Source organism: Littorina saxatilis, linkage group LG9, assembly GCF_037325665.1.
Source record: "Littorina saxatilis isolate snail1 linkage group LG9, US_GU_Lsax_2.0, whole genome shotgun sequence".
NCBI classification, from domain to species: Eukaryota; Metazoa; Mollusca; class Gastropoda; order Littorinimorpha; family Littorinidae; genus Littorina; species Littorina saxatilis.
In genome coordinates, this window is record NC_090253.1 from 23,563,864 (window position 1) to 23,579,009 (window position 15,146).

The following is a 15,146-nucleotide window of genomic DNA, read 5'->3' on the forward strand; positions in this document are numbered from 1 at the left end:
AGAGAACGTTGATTTCTTACTATGCCTCAACCTTGATCCAAATGCGACCTGACATACACTCAGTGTATATCATTTCCGGACGGCCTAACACTGCTCATTCCTAAGACTCTCCTTACTGCTCAGGGGAGCCAGCAACAGTGTATATATATGAAAAATGGAATATCAGTTGAGACACACATCTTGAATATCAGTTGAGACACACATCTTGAATATCAGTTCAGAAACACATCTTGAATATCAGTTCAGACACACATCTTGAATATCAGTTCAGACACACATTTTGAATATCAGTTCAGACACACATTTTGAATGTCCGTTCAGACACACATTTTGAATATCAGTTCAGACACACATTTTGAATGTCCGTTCAGACACACATTTTGAATGTCAGTTCAGACACACATTTTGAATGTCAGTTCAGACACACATTTTGAATGTCCGTTCAGACACACATTTTGAATGTCCGTTCAGACACACATTTTAACAAGCAGGGAAGAGTAGTTATTGGAACGTTTTATTATATATACAAAATTAAACCCAACATTCACAGCATTTAAAAAATGAAATCGTTTTGATACAAATAACCAATAAATAAAAACAGTTTACAGCTTCACAAGGAAATGTACGTTTATTATTCAGCCAAGTATTCAGTTCTGCGTCTTCATCGTGTATTTAGAACCAGAGATCTGTAGCTACAGTATCTCTGTAAGAACACAGTCAGAACGAAAAAAGCTATCTTCAAGAAACGTACGTTTACTTTTTAGCGTCTTCAACCCGCATGTAAAACACAATCGGCACATCAACGCTTTCTTCGAGAAACGAAGACAAAGGCCGGGGGTAATCTTGAACTTTAGTGTGTTAAATTCATAGCTCAGAATCCAGAGACATTCTTTACTTATTTTTGATACAAGTCCATGTAAGCAAGCCAAAGAACATGTGTCGTGATATTAATTGACGGATTGAGCTCCAAACTTAAGCATAATTAATTAATTTGGTTGTTCAATCGACGAAAATGCACCGAAAATGGCGTACGTTGTCAACCATGGGACATCATTTACACGAAAGAGTTGTCTCCCTTTTCCGCTCATACGGATAATTCCTTCTTTGACCCATGTAAACGAAATGCATTCGTACAGTTCATCGGAGTTCATTCCGTAACTTCAAAGGGATCTAAAATGACTTGTTATGATTACAAGTGCAGGTTCTCCACATTTGGAGACTTGAATGCCTCTGAATTATGAGCTATGAATTTAACACACTAAAGTTCAAGATTACTGACAAAGGTGTGTTTGTCGACAGTACACTCGCTACAGAGCGGACACTCTGTCCCGTCGTCTGATCTCCCACGAAGATATCCTTTGCAGAGGCAGAGAGATGATCCCGGATAACGTCATAATTGAGCCGATGACGTAGAAAAGGTAGTGGACGTTTCCGGATGAATCCCAGACGTATCCTAATAGAAAAAAAAGTGATTATTCTCCACTTTGTGTCTGATTTATTTCTAACTTTTTTAGTTTTGGCGAAAAAGTACCCAAAAAAGAACATCACCAGAAAAGAAGAGCAAAATGCTGGCGGGGCGTACTCACTATGCATTTTAAAATGCATTAAAATTGTATGAATGTAAAAAATAAAATTGAAAATTAAAAATTACATAAAATTTATAATTTTAACAACTGATTCAGACACAGTCGAACCAACTAATAAAAATACCTCGGATATAAGGCCAAAAAAAAAAAAAGTCTGTTTACGGTAACCCGACCGACCCTAGTTTTTTCGCGCGACCCTAGACTTTTTTTTGGCATTTGGGGAAAAAAAGAAAAAAAATCTTGTTTTTTTGGCAAAATAACGTAAAAATATGGTTTTTTGGAGAAAAAAATAAATAAATAAATAAAAAATCCCGACCTACCGACCCTATTTTTTTGGCCTATGTTACCGTAAACAGACCTTTTTTTTTTTGGCCTAAAGGGGAAAAAAAACATCGCTTATAGCAAAGATTAATTCATTCTCTGTCATAAGTAGTCTGTTTTCTCTAAACAAATCTCTGTATAACAACAACTCTGAGATGAGATATAAAGATAACAGATATGAGAAAGTTTCAGTTTGAAAGCTTCTTAATCTTATTACTCGGGTGAGTAAAAAACTCATTTCTGACAAACCAGAACCAAAAACAGATGACAAAAATGACGCTGAACATAAACAAACTTGTATCAATCAATGGTTGGACAGTAAAAATAAACCCAAAGAAAACTCTCCAAATTACACACACACCCTGACAAACAATAACACGTACACATACACACACACACACTGTCACACACACACACACACACACACACACACACACACACACACACACAAACACGTACACACACATTCAATCACACACAGGCGGTCAGATCGAGCGAGTTGACCTAATTCCCAGCTGTCGAATAATTACAGAGAGTTTTCCCTAAGTAAAACAAAACAGTGAAAGCTGGGCTTAGGTGCACAATGAAGTTAGCACCCAAACAGGAGCCACCCTGATTGGTTGAAATTGAGATTTGTCGTGATTCCAACCAATCTCTCTACGGTTTGTTCTCTCCCGTTTGGGTGACACCCACTTTCGGTTCGTGCACCCCAGCCCATAGCTCCACAAACCTGCCAGGGGGGGTCCAATCAAAACACCGATCCCGTGATACATGTTGGCCAGTCCAAAAGCTGCGGTCAACTCATTAAGTCCAAGCAAATCAATCAGAATGACCACTTGCACGGCTACATATACACCTGCACACCGCAAATGCGACTAATTAGAGAGGTCGAAATAGATGTTACCTTTCACCAAGTGTTGACCTAATGTTTTCAGGTAGACCAGGAATCGGAACGAGGTTGGTGAAGTGTGTGTGTGTGTGTGTGTGTGTGTGTGTGTGCGTGCGTGCGTGCGTGCGTGCGTGCGTGTGTGTGTGTGTGTGTGTGTGTGCGTGCGTGCGTGCGTACGTGTGTATATGCGTGTGTGTGTGTGTGTGTATGTGTAATTATTCTAGGAAAAGTTCTTGACAGATGTGTGTAAAACTTCAAATGTGAGTTCTTCCAGAAAATATCCCATGACGTCATAGTATCCGTCTAAAAGTTAAGGCCAAACGGCAGTGAACTCTTTTTTTAAGCAAATTGATTGAAACTTTGGTCAACCATTGTTTGACTCAGTCCGGACTATGGTACGGTGACAATTAATGGAGTTGGAACATAGATACCATCTCTGTTTCATCACATACAATTAACCCGTCCTTGCCTGGATTCGAACTTGTAATTCGAGGACCACAAGTCAAGTGCTAGTCTACCAACTGATCAAGCTGAACACAGCCATTGCCATGGAAATCCAAGTTCCAAAAGTGACCACAACAAAAAACCTGGCCATGCCATGCCATCGGAGATGACAATACCCAATCTTCAGAACTGGCAACTGAGCTATCAGACCCCCTTGAACAAACACACACACACACACACACACACACACACACACACACACACACACACACAAACACTGACATACACACACACACACACACACACACACACACACACACACACACACACACACGCGCGCACACACAAAGCTTTAACTAAAAATAAAATTGATTTCATTGACGATTGACCATCCGGATTAGTTTATAATCACACACACACACACACACCAATTATACAACCCCGCACTGGTATACGTACCCATGGAAGCACCAAAAAAGAAAGAGTACACCACGAGAGCAGGATAGTGTGTGTACATAGGCACCAGGCAGGTCATCCCTCCAGCGAGAAGCAGCGCGCCGTTGTTGAGATGCATGGTGGCACCGGGGTAGCGGTCGACGATAGGTCCAACGGCCAGACGGGCGACGACGTTGCCGATGCCGACGACAGAGATAAGAAGAGCCGCCTTGGAGGAGGCGATGTGACATTCTTCCCCCACGTGAGGAAGAAAGGTTGTTGGTACGTACATTCCTGGAGAGAGAGAGAGAGAGAGAGAGAGAGAGAGAGAGAGAGAGAGAGAGAGAGAGAGAGAGAGAGAGAGAGAGAGAGAGAGGGAGATAGAAAGATTTTCATTTGACTTTCAGGGGAAGTTAGTATAACACTGACCTTTGTATGTATACGGATATCAATCAGGTTGACACATGTATGTCAATATCCTGCAAGTCAGGAATCCGAAATGGCAGACGCCGAATTTGCGACCAGATAAATGTTTAAGAAATAAATAATGCCCCATTGATTCAACCTGCTATGATATTAATTAAAGCATGGCACAGATCAGCAAGATTGCGGTCATGTCTACAAGGTAATCAAAGCCCAAAAGTGAAGTGTAAGCTGCAGCTCAAAAAGCAAAACAAAAAAAATAACGTGTTTTTTTTACCCAAACGTAACCCCACTGTGACCTTAAAATGTGAAAAAGGTCAACCGAACTTGGATCAAAGCTGATTAAGGTAATCTGGACTGTGATAGTGTGTGAAGATTCATTGCTTTAGCCCCTAAAATGTCAGAAAAAAATGGATAATTGTTCCCGTTTCTACTCAAACATGATATGATATGAGGCTACTTCGGCGTGTTAACAATAACACCTGCATCATGGCCTAAAGAGAGTTGGATTTGAATATCTGGCACATTCTTGGGGTGACTGAACATTCTTTTTTTTTGAATGGGTCACAGGACAGCTGTAATTGAAACGAATACAATGAATCTGAAGCAGATTTATCTCCCACAAGTAATCCCTTTCCTCACTACATAGTTAGACTTCATTTACTAAGGTAAGCTCGTCATAATTGTATAAATACCCACCAATAGAAATGAGGAAACAGACGATACTGAAGAGCACAAAGCACGGTCTCTTCATCAAGGTGACACTTGGTTTCAGCGGCTCCCAGACAAAACCACGGACGTTGCGCGTCACACGTGACGTTGATGCGTGTTCTTCGCCCCCTCTGGTGGCGGCAGTGTCCAGTGATCCCAGGCTCGTGGCGATTTTGGCCAAAATGATGCTGTCGCTTGTACGGTTGTAGTTTGTATTCATGCGTGAGACGCTGCTGCTGCTTCTGGACATGCTTGGCACGTCGGTGTTATGTTGCTTCCTTCGCTGATGCTGGCTGTGCTTGCGATTTTCTTTTTCCGTCATCGATGAAGACGCTATCTCCTTTGCAAGGAACTTTATATCCCTTTTGGTTTGTGGGGTGTGTACTTCAATGTCCCCAGGCATTGATGCAGAAGTCTGCAAATTCATTCTGTCTTTGTATATGTTTTTAAGCGAGGTTTCAGATTCTATCCGTGTCATCGCTTCCTCCAGTGGATAGTTTTGTATGACATGTCTCATCGCTGCAATCTCATTTTGATCAGCGTTTTCATCTTTTCTCGTGGCTGTGAAACATTGTTCACTTGTTTCGGTTCCACCTGCTGCGTGCTTGGTACAGCGGGCCATTTTATTCTCAGTCTCATTTTTGCTAGCTTGGCTTGCCTGAACATTGACCCTAGATGAGGTGAACGTGTTTGCTTTATCTGGAAGTGATCCTGGGCTGGTTGCGATTTTGGACAAAATGCTGTTACTCCTTCTTTGAGTCAGGCACCTGCCCATGTGGGAATCAATGCTGCTTTTTGTCGAGCAGCTGACCTTGTTGTGCGAAGCTTTTCCCTCAAGCAAATTGCGCTTCGAATAACTTTCCTTCGACAAGGAAGCAGCTTCTATTTGTTTCACGGATCCTTGTCCTTGCTCACTTTGCAGGACATCCAGTGATCCCAGGCTAGTAGCGATTTTTGCAATAATGCTGTTCCCTCTTCTACGACTGAGCGTGTTGTCTGTATAAGTTGTCCTTTTCTCTCTTATGGTCAGATCTCTCCCGCTGTGCTGAGTTCGATTTTTTCTCGAAGTCATGCTTTCTTTTGAACTGTCTTTTTTCTTAATGAAAGTGGTTTCAGAGAATGTATTCCCTGAACTGTTTTGTGGAGCGCTAACTTTAGTATCCACAGAGCTGGATGCAATGGTCTCTATTGTGTCATTGTTTTCGTTTGTGTCAAACCTTTCGGCGTCTCCTGCTCCGTCTCCGCCCCCTATTTCTGCAGATGGGTCCTCCCTAGTACTGATGTGTTTCTCTTTTGACTGCGACAACATGGCTTTTCTCAGCAGCTCTTCTTCAAGCGCATCCCTCTGCGGTTCACTTGCGCGAACCAGGATGTTCATTTCGTAAGACTCCAACGAAATCCTTTTGTGCAAACTTCTGTGACTAAGACATTTGCTCAATTGTGTTTGGATCGGTCTAAAAGTCGCGCATGCGCAGACACACAGCAAGACCATGCTGGCGCTGAAATAGGTGGCGACCTTCCAGGAAAAAGTTTCGATGAGAAAGTAAAAGAGAGGAGCAAAAGCAAAAGCGCCGACTCCGGAGCCGCAGTTTGTCACTCCTAGGGCCAAAGCCCTCCGCTTCAGAAAGTAGTACCCTACAATCACGATGGCTGGTTGGTACAAAAATCCCAGGCCAAGACCTGTTGATGAAAGAAACAACCCATGTCAACGTATAACAGATGAAGAGTCTTAATTAGAATGACGGTGAGAATTCGAAGTAAGGGAGGACAAACGTCAAAGATACGATAAGATAAGATAATATAAGAAAACGTTAATCAACTTAATGTCCATTTTTATTTTACACAAACATGGACATTTTTTTTGTAAAATGAAAATGGTCATTTAAAGTTTTCTTATCTTTTGTTATCTTATCTTATCTTATCTTATCTTATCTTGTCGACGGACGGCAGAATGTCAAACCTTTTGACAACACTCTGTGTCAACACATTCACATACACATGCACAGATTAAGTCCTATAAAGACTGCCCAAAAAGGTTAAACACGCTGCAACGAACAATATTTGGTGGCAACGAAGGCACGCTAGACACAAAAACAGGTTAACCTGACAACAACAGCAACAACAATTAACTAACAATCACTACAACTGCTGCTACTGCTATTTATGACTAAAGTGGTACTGGTACTTACTGGCAATGCCAAACTCCTCTAATAATAGGACATCCCATGTGCAGGGACACTTTTGTCCCCTTAATTTATTGATTTTAGCATCTTCGTGATATGTGACTCACTGCCTTCAATTAAAAGATGCCATTAATTGGACCAAAAGGACAAATTAATGGTATATACTACTACTAGTTCTGCTACTCATCCTTAACCTGCTGCTGTGAATTACGCTGTTGCTTCTGCGTGTACATTATTAATATTATGATGTGACACAGTGACGCACAAGTCCCTTGCCACATCAGGGATCAGGATCGATACATTGGCGTGGTGGTAATTAAGACGTCGGCCTCTAAATCGGGAGGTCGTGAGTTCGAATCCCGGTCGCTGCCGCCTGGTGGGTTAAGAGTGGAGATTTTTCCGATCTCCCAGGTCAACTTATGTGCAGACCTGCAAGTGACTTAACCCCCTTCGTGTGTACACGCAAGCACAAGACCAAGTGCGCACGGAAAAAATCCTGTAATCCATGTCGGAGTTCGGTGGGTAATGGAAACACGAAAATAACCAGCATGCCTACTCAACAAAAGCGGAGTGAGCTGACTATGCTCTCAGAGCATAGTGTGGGGAACCCAAATGGGCAAACGAGCTCACACATAACCAGAAAAAAATCTGGAACGCTGAAGAAGAAGAAGATACATTGCAGGAACCATTTTAGGTTAACGTCGCATCGTCTGTTCTGCACAGTTGTCTAACTTTGAGTACTGAGCTACTTATAACTGAAAACGTTTAAGGGCTGTGACTCACTTATGGTTTTCAGAGAGTTTGTGATGAAGTCGGACTGATGTTGTCTGCCGGTATACTCTTTCGTACCTGAGTTTGCATGGACGTTTTTGTAAGCCCCAAATCAGTTCTGTGTGATTGGCTTTGCCTCCAAAGGTAAACCACGTGTGTCTTACACAACTCACTGATGTTTGACTGGCTTTGCTTCCAAATATAAACCGCGTGTGTCTAACACAACACTATTGCACTACCACTACACCTTAACAAAAAAATCGGACGTGCGCAGATTGAAAAGAGAGACACTCGGGAGGTCCATGAACCTTCGGCCGCTGCTTATGGGGTCGAGAATTACCTCCAATTAATCCGTAGGTGATGATGAGAACCTCAATGGAAGGAGAAAACGTGGAGACAACGAACGCCACTGCACCGAGCACACTGCCAAACATCGCCACCCCCCGACATCCGTATCGCGTCACGAACACACTCACCAACGGACCTGTAACAATTACAATGCATCATGTCAGCCTGCTGTCCCAAGTCGTCTCTCGTCCTACCTGGTGTTACCAGGGGTCTGATAGTATGTCCTTGTTCGGTTTTCTTATTTTCACACACGCGTACACATACACACACACACACACACACACACACACACACACACACACAAACACAAACACACACACTCACGCACGCGTGCACACGCACGCACACACGCAGGCACACACACACACACGCACACACACACACATACACAGCACACACACACACACATACACATACACACACACACACACAAACAAACACACACACACACGCACCAGCCATCAAATACCCACAACACAATCTTACCCACAATAAGGCAGACACCGTTGAGGGTAGCCGAAACCAAAGAGGTCTGCATCTTGGTCGTCCCGAACTCTCGCTCAAAGGTGGTGAAGAAAATACCCATGGAAAACCCCACACCGTCAACCACTGCCGCGATGAAGAAGCTAGCGAACACCACCACCCACCCCCACCCCCCGTCCACTGTTTCATGCCTTCCTGTGCGTGGCTGGGGGTTGGAGACTAGAGAATCTTCGTTTGGTTCTGGTGAGTTTTGTGACAGAGATTGAGGGTGGTTGAGGTTTTGGTTGTCGGTGTTGTCGTTGGCTTTTCCCTCTTCCATTGTGCTACTTGGCCTGGAGAGAAGAGAGAATGTCATTGTATGTTGGCCCGGGGGTAAATAAGGCTATGTCATTAGCAGGGATGGCATGCAAATCGTCCGCCCTGTCGCCAGGGGCGAGTAAAAATTCCGCCGGGCTAGTAGAAACCTCCTTGCAACTCGCCCGGCTGGCTAGTGAAAATTCTGGTCAATTGCAACACTTCCGGTTTTACTAACTGGTTTTCAAAGTATCATAAACACTACAGATGCAGCAACTGTGGTATGTACCGGGCCAGCAAAATTATTGGTGGGCTAGTGACTTTTCTGAAGTTACTCGCCCGGCTGGTGTGTTTAAATTTTAAGATTTCACCATCCCTGCATTAGCACAAAAAACAGGAGATAGTGGAAAGTGGCGAAAAGTCGTCTGGTGATAGTTAGATGGGTGTCAATCTTGAATTTGGTGAAGGATGTTGAGTAGGGAGCGGGGTAGGGGGTTAACTTAGCCTTTTGGCGTTAATTTTGACCTGTGGTTTTAAAATGGCGAGATTCGAGAAGTCGAATTCAAAGGCTACTCGGCGAAATCTTTTCTTTGTCTTGAATTTAAAATCATGTATGTCCTCTAAGTAAAGGTCGACGTATCTCGCAACATGTTCGTGTCAGCTATAATTAAACGTTACCATAAAGTAAACTTTCTTCTGTTATCTTTTGGTTTAAACAAGTTTATTCAATAATATTCTGTTATCTTTTCATTCAAGTACTAAGACATTTTCACAGGAGTAAATGCATGTAAGACTGGAACGCCGAAGTTCAAAGGAAGAGCGAAAGAAAGTTATTCGCCTCGAATTTTGGCAAGGAACCATTTCCAGTTTCACTTCACAATGCTCTGAGTTCTGTTTATGCTTTCTTGTCAAACAAAATTCTTTCAGTTTATACGGTACACGTAATTCAATCTCCATGTCATTCTATAGATCACTACAAATGGTGTGATAAAAAATAGAAGAAAAAAAAAATACCTGTGGAACGATTCAACTTACAACATTATTCCTGTGGTGAAGTTTGCGTTGACGTCATCGGAATTACGTCATGGTGAATATGTTCCGTATTATTTTGGTCTTGGTTTCATGGACCCCACCACGTACGTTGACCGAGTCCGAGCATCTTATGAATAATTATGTACGCTGGAAGTCCTACAAAACAACAGTCTTGGCTGTGCAGTGACAATAACTACAAAGCCGTCTTTACTTCACTGACGAGCAAAAACTTTAAAAGCCCTTGAAACTGACCGATTAAGGGACATAACTCAATAGTCATGTTACAGAAAGAAATGTGAAGCGGGTGAACTTGACGCAGTTTGGCCCAAATGTATTGTCCATGAAGCTTGAAAACAATAAAAAAAAACCAATAAAAAAAAAATTAAAAAAATTAAAAACACACAATTGAACCGATCACATCGTAAAGTTAAATGTTTTTTTCTGCAATTCTAAATCGGAAGTCACAATCTTGTGGGGGGCTAGTAGGCCCTAATTCGTAACCCATTTATGCCCATGCACTCCCTAATGGTTCACCAGCATAAATCCCTCTGCAAAGAAGTAGCAAAGAGATAATGCTCTGATTTTAATTTCGTGCCTGTTCCTCAGATCATGTGACACAAATGATATTAATACCCCTCTTTCTACGCTCTTTTTGTTGTGTCATTGTTTCACGGAGATTGCATCTACATCAACTTGTGATTATCGGTAAGTCTCAAAATATTGTAAATTGATAGATTTAAGTAAAGCGTAGGAATTTAACGTTTTAATCATGTTTACAATCAAATAACTAAGCTGTATGAGATTGAAGAGTTCCATGCAACTTTTGATACACATTTAATGCGCACTTATTCCTGCTCGTCCCGGAGCCCTTCAGCACTCCCCCCCCCCCCCCTTCCCCAGTACCTCCCATACCTTCCTTGCTTGTTGGCATCTGATCAGAGCCTTTGTTTACTCACGCTCCAGAGAAAGGTAGAAAGAGAAAGTATGAGCAAATAAACTACATTTTGCTTGAAGTGTAAGGGAGACAACTCGAAGTTAGCTCGCAAGTGGCTTGGACTGTAGAAGTTGTTTGCCTTGCGTGGCGCTTCACGAATTGGCATTGCGTTGACTGTTTGACTGTTGCTCATGACTATCACTGTTGTACAATCATGCAGTTCACACGCAATCATTGCCACTCTATTTCCAGTTTCTGATTTTTCACCGACTTGTTCTCCTCAATCTTTCTTCCGCTTTTTTTTATTTCTCGCGTCCACTTCCACACCCTGTGACAACAACGATAAGACTTAAAGTCCTTACATATGTCTGATGGAGCAAAACCCGTCCCCCTCCTATTCTCCTCTCCTCCCCCTCCTCCATACCCCCCCCCCCCCATCCCCACTCTTATACCGCAGTCTGATTAGCATGAGATGAGATGGTCAGCCTTGCAGTCAGGTCCGGCACTGTCCGGCAGGCCTCAATGTTTGGACACTGGCCAGAACTCTTGCCGCCGCCGGCCAAGCTTTCAATTAACACAGAGAGGGGGAAGTGTCACCTTGTGGTCAGATTCTGAGGGAAGATACTGGGAGGTGCCGTGGACACAACTTTGTGGATGTGAGGAGGTGGAGGAGGGGCGGGTGGGGGGGTGGGGGGGGGATGATGTTGCCGAAGGAAGTATATAGGAGGTGCGGGGGATGTCATTGGATATATGTAAGGGCTTTTTGTCTTATCTTTGTTGTCAGGAGCGACGCCGGCTGCGTGGACGGAACAGAATCTTGATTGATTCCGTAGGGCGGAAGGGGGTGGGGTGAGGAAGTAACAGGGTAGTGGCGAGATGGTCTCATAGAGTTAGATAGAGGTGATGCGTAAGTGGGTTGTGTGGATGTGTGGAGAAGGTGGGTGGTCGGACTAGGAGGAGTACAATAACTGTCAGAGTAACTTTCATCCGACCGGACAAGGGTCAGTTTAGGACAGAAAAGGTAGGGTGAAAGATGTGCACGCTAGTGTGTGTGCGTGTGTGTGTGTGTGTGTGTGTGTGCGTGTGTGTGTGTGTGTGTGTGTGTGTGTATATATATATATGTGTGTATGTTTGTGTGTGTGTGTGTCAGTGTGTGTGTGTGTGTGTGTGTGTGTATATATATATATGTGTGTGTGTGTGTATATGTGTGTGCGTGTGTTTGTGTGTGTGTGTGTGTGTGTGTGTGTGTGTATGTGTGTGTGTGTTTGGTGCATGTGTGTCTGTCGACAGCATCTGTGTCTGTCTCTCGCTCTGTCACTGTGTATGTCTCTCTCTGTCTTTGTTAGGTTGTCAACGGGTGCTTGTCCTTAGTTTCCAGTATATTTTTGTCACATAAATGTTGTTGTTATTGTTCTGGTGACGCCTGTGGTTGATTTTGTTGTTGTTGTTGTTGTTGTCGTTGCTATTGTTGTTCTTGTTCTTGTTGCTGCTGCTGCTGTTTTCGGAGCGGTGGTTGCAGTTGTGGTTGTCATTGTTGTTCCTATTACATCCCATGGTCATGTACTTGAAAACATTCAGGTAGGGAAGGGCTCCTAATATGGACCACTTTTTGTTTCATGCTAATAACTAGCTTGTTTTCTTCCGAAGAAGTTTTATTTTGTGTGTGGTTGTCCTTCTCTCTTAGGTTAACGGTTAGGCCTAATTAGAGTGAAATAGCTTTGATAGACAATCAGCAAAAATTAAATACACACAAAATCACAAATGGTCCATATTATAGGAGACTGGGTGCCTAATATGGACCAGTGAAGCGGCCTTCACGAATCACTGTAAAAAGCTCCCTATACTTCAATATAACATGATACAACTTATTGTACAAGTCAGACTAATTAAAATACGCTTTAGATTTAGCTGTTTCGGGTTGATAAGAGCATCATTTGAAGCACACCAGGAAACTAAAGAAGCTCATCAAAAACAGACTGAAAATAAGTGAAATTATCAACTTCCACGAAAAGAAGACTTTTTGTTATTTTGATTTTAAATCTCAAGGGCTAGTTATAGGTTATTTCCAGCAAGCTTCTTAATGAATTAATGAAATAGCCTTTAGCTTTTTTTTTCTTCGATGTGTTGAAGGTGGTCCATATTAGGGGACTCGCACATACTTTGAGATTTTGCTATTATTTTCTGTTTGCAGCAGAAACTCGGGGTCAAACCTGCTAACATGTAACAAATACGGTCTTAGCTGTCATATATAGCAATTTTTGTGTGATAACAGCTTTGGCTGTGGACAGAAACGAGTCCGTTTTAGGCGGCAAATTTAGAGTGAACGCTGCCAAAATAGAAACAAGTCGCGTAAGGCGAAAATACAATATTTAGTCAAGTAGCTGTCGAACTCACAGAATGAAACTGAACGCAATGCAACGCAGCAAGACCGTATACTCGTGGTCCACCGCTCACGGCATAGGCAGTGAAATTGACAAGAAGAGCGGGGTAGTGGTTACGCTATGCTGCATAGCACGCTTTTCTGTACCTCTCTTCGTTTTAACTTTCTGAGCGTGTTTTTAATCCAAACATATCATATCTATATGTTTTTGGAATCAGGAACCGACAAGGAATAAGATGAAACTGTTTTTAAATTGATTTGGAAAATTTAATTTTGATCATAATTTTTATATATTTAATTTTCAGAGCTTGTTTTAAATCCGAATATAACATATTTATATGTTTTTGGAATCAGCAAATGATGGAGAATAAGGTAAACGTAAATTTGGATCGTTTTATAAATTTCTATTTTTTTTTACAATTTTCAGATTTTTAATGACCAAAGTCATTAATTAATTTTTAAGCCACCAAGCTGAAATGCAATACCGAAGTCCGGGCTTCGTCGAAGATTACTTGACCAAAATTTGAACCAATTTGGTTGAAAAATGAGGGCGTGACAGTGCCGCCTCAACTTTCACGAAAAGCCGGATATGACGTCATCAAAGACATTTATCAAAAAAATGAAAAAAACGTTCGGGGATTTCATACCCAGGAACTCTCATGTTAAATTTCATAAAGATCGGTCCAGTAGTTTAGTCTGAATCGCTCTACACACACACACACACACACACACACACGCACAGACAGACAGACAGACACACATACACCACGACCCTCGTTTCGATTCCCCCTCGATGTTAAAATATTTAGTCAAAACTTGACTAAATATAAAAAGAGAAAAAGCCCAACGCGTACGGTTTTGAGGTTTGTGTTTCTGCAACGGTTTTGACATGTGCAAGTTATCCAGAGAGGTTGAATACAGCGAATAATTTTTTTTTTAGCGCTCTTGCGCCGTTAGTTTGTCTGAACAGGAAGTGGTCCATATTAGGAGCCGGTCCATATTAGGAGCCCTTCCCCTACATGTTTAACCAGATCAAACAAATCAAAGCAAAACACAGTGTTCTAAAAGTTCTAAAACGCACTGATTGTAATCAACATCTAGAAAACATTTCCAACGATGCAGTTATCTTCTTTGAGAGTTTAAAAGTAAAGGTCAACCCAATACTGAAATGACTGTAAACGGGTTTCTCCAGTCAATAACTTCTTTGAGCCGAGATACAAAACTCCAAGCTTGTTTTATATTACATTCACACTTAAAACCGCAGCTACTGACCATCTAACAGTTCCGGAAGAAAATCATCTTTCATAAAAATCAATATCGTTCTTGGCATCATATTTTGACCTCACAGTCCGCCGAATTGTCAATTGACATCTTTTGCAAAAAGAATGTCAAATAACCAAAATCCTATTCGAACTCTCGCGAGATTGTGTCGAGTCTCGGTACCAATCCAGAGTCTTGGTTAGACGAACCTTGATTCAATATGTCAAGAGTGGGAAAAGATACGACTTTCGATAACAAAACCGGATCAATAAAATAATCAGATTTTTTCCCGACCGCCATCACTGAAACTTGGGGTGTTTATCAAGCAGGACGGCTCTTATCTGTGGCTTTTCCGAAGACGAATTGTTCCAATTTCGTGCTTGAAGTTTGCAATGTTCGTTTTGGCCCTACTACCATCCCTCTCACTTGATGTTGTCTTCGGATTAAAGGAATACAATTGACCTCTCCCCCTTAAAACACACACACACACACACACCAGACACACACACACACACACACACACACACACACACACACACCACACACACATGTAAACACACTGACAAACTCTCTCTCTCCCTCTCTCTCTCTGTCTCTCTCTCTGTCTCTCTCTCTCACACTCTCTCTCTCTCTCTCTGTCTCTCTCCCCCGC

General features: G+C 42.3%; 1 protein-coding gene across 1 annotated transcript; it reads right to left on the minus strand.

Moving 5' to 3' along the window:
• Positions 1–1,012: 1,012 nt before the first annotated feature.
• On the minus strand, positions 1,013–8,913 carry LOC138977136 (uncharacterized). The gene is made up of 6 exons (XM_070350047.1): positions 8,598–8,913; positions 8,104–8,247; positions 4,763–6,489; positions 3,700–3,976; positions 2,638–2,763; positions 1,013–1,453 (listed from the first exon to the last, which is right to left on the minus strand). The coding sequence occupies exons 1-6, from the start codon at positions 8,911–8,913 to the stop codon at positions 1,308–1,310; spliced, it is 2,736 nt and encodes a 911-aa protein (XP_070206148.1). The 3' UTR covers positions 1,013–1,307.
• Positions 8,914–15,146: the final 6,233 nt, after the last annotated feature.

Excerpts from the sequence above, each read along its gene's own strand:
- LOC138977136 (XM_070350047.1), bottom strand. The coding sequence starts at position 8,913 with ATGGAAGAGGGAAAAGCCAACGACAACACCGACAACCAAAACCTCAAC. Across the intron at positions 3,977-4,762 it reads ATTATGACGAGCTTACCTTA|TCTCCAGGAATGTACGTACC; the intron begins GTAAATGAAGTC and ends TCTCTCTCTCTC. Across the intron at positions 1,454-2,637 it reads GATTGGACCCCCCCTGGCAG|GATACGTCTGGGATTCATCC; the intron begins GTTTGTGGAGCT and ends TTTTTCTATTAG.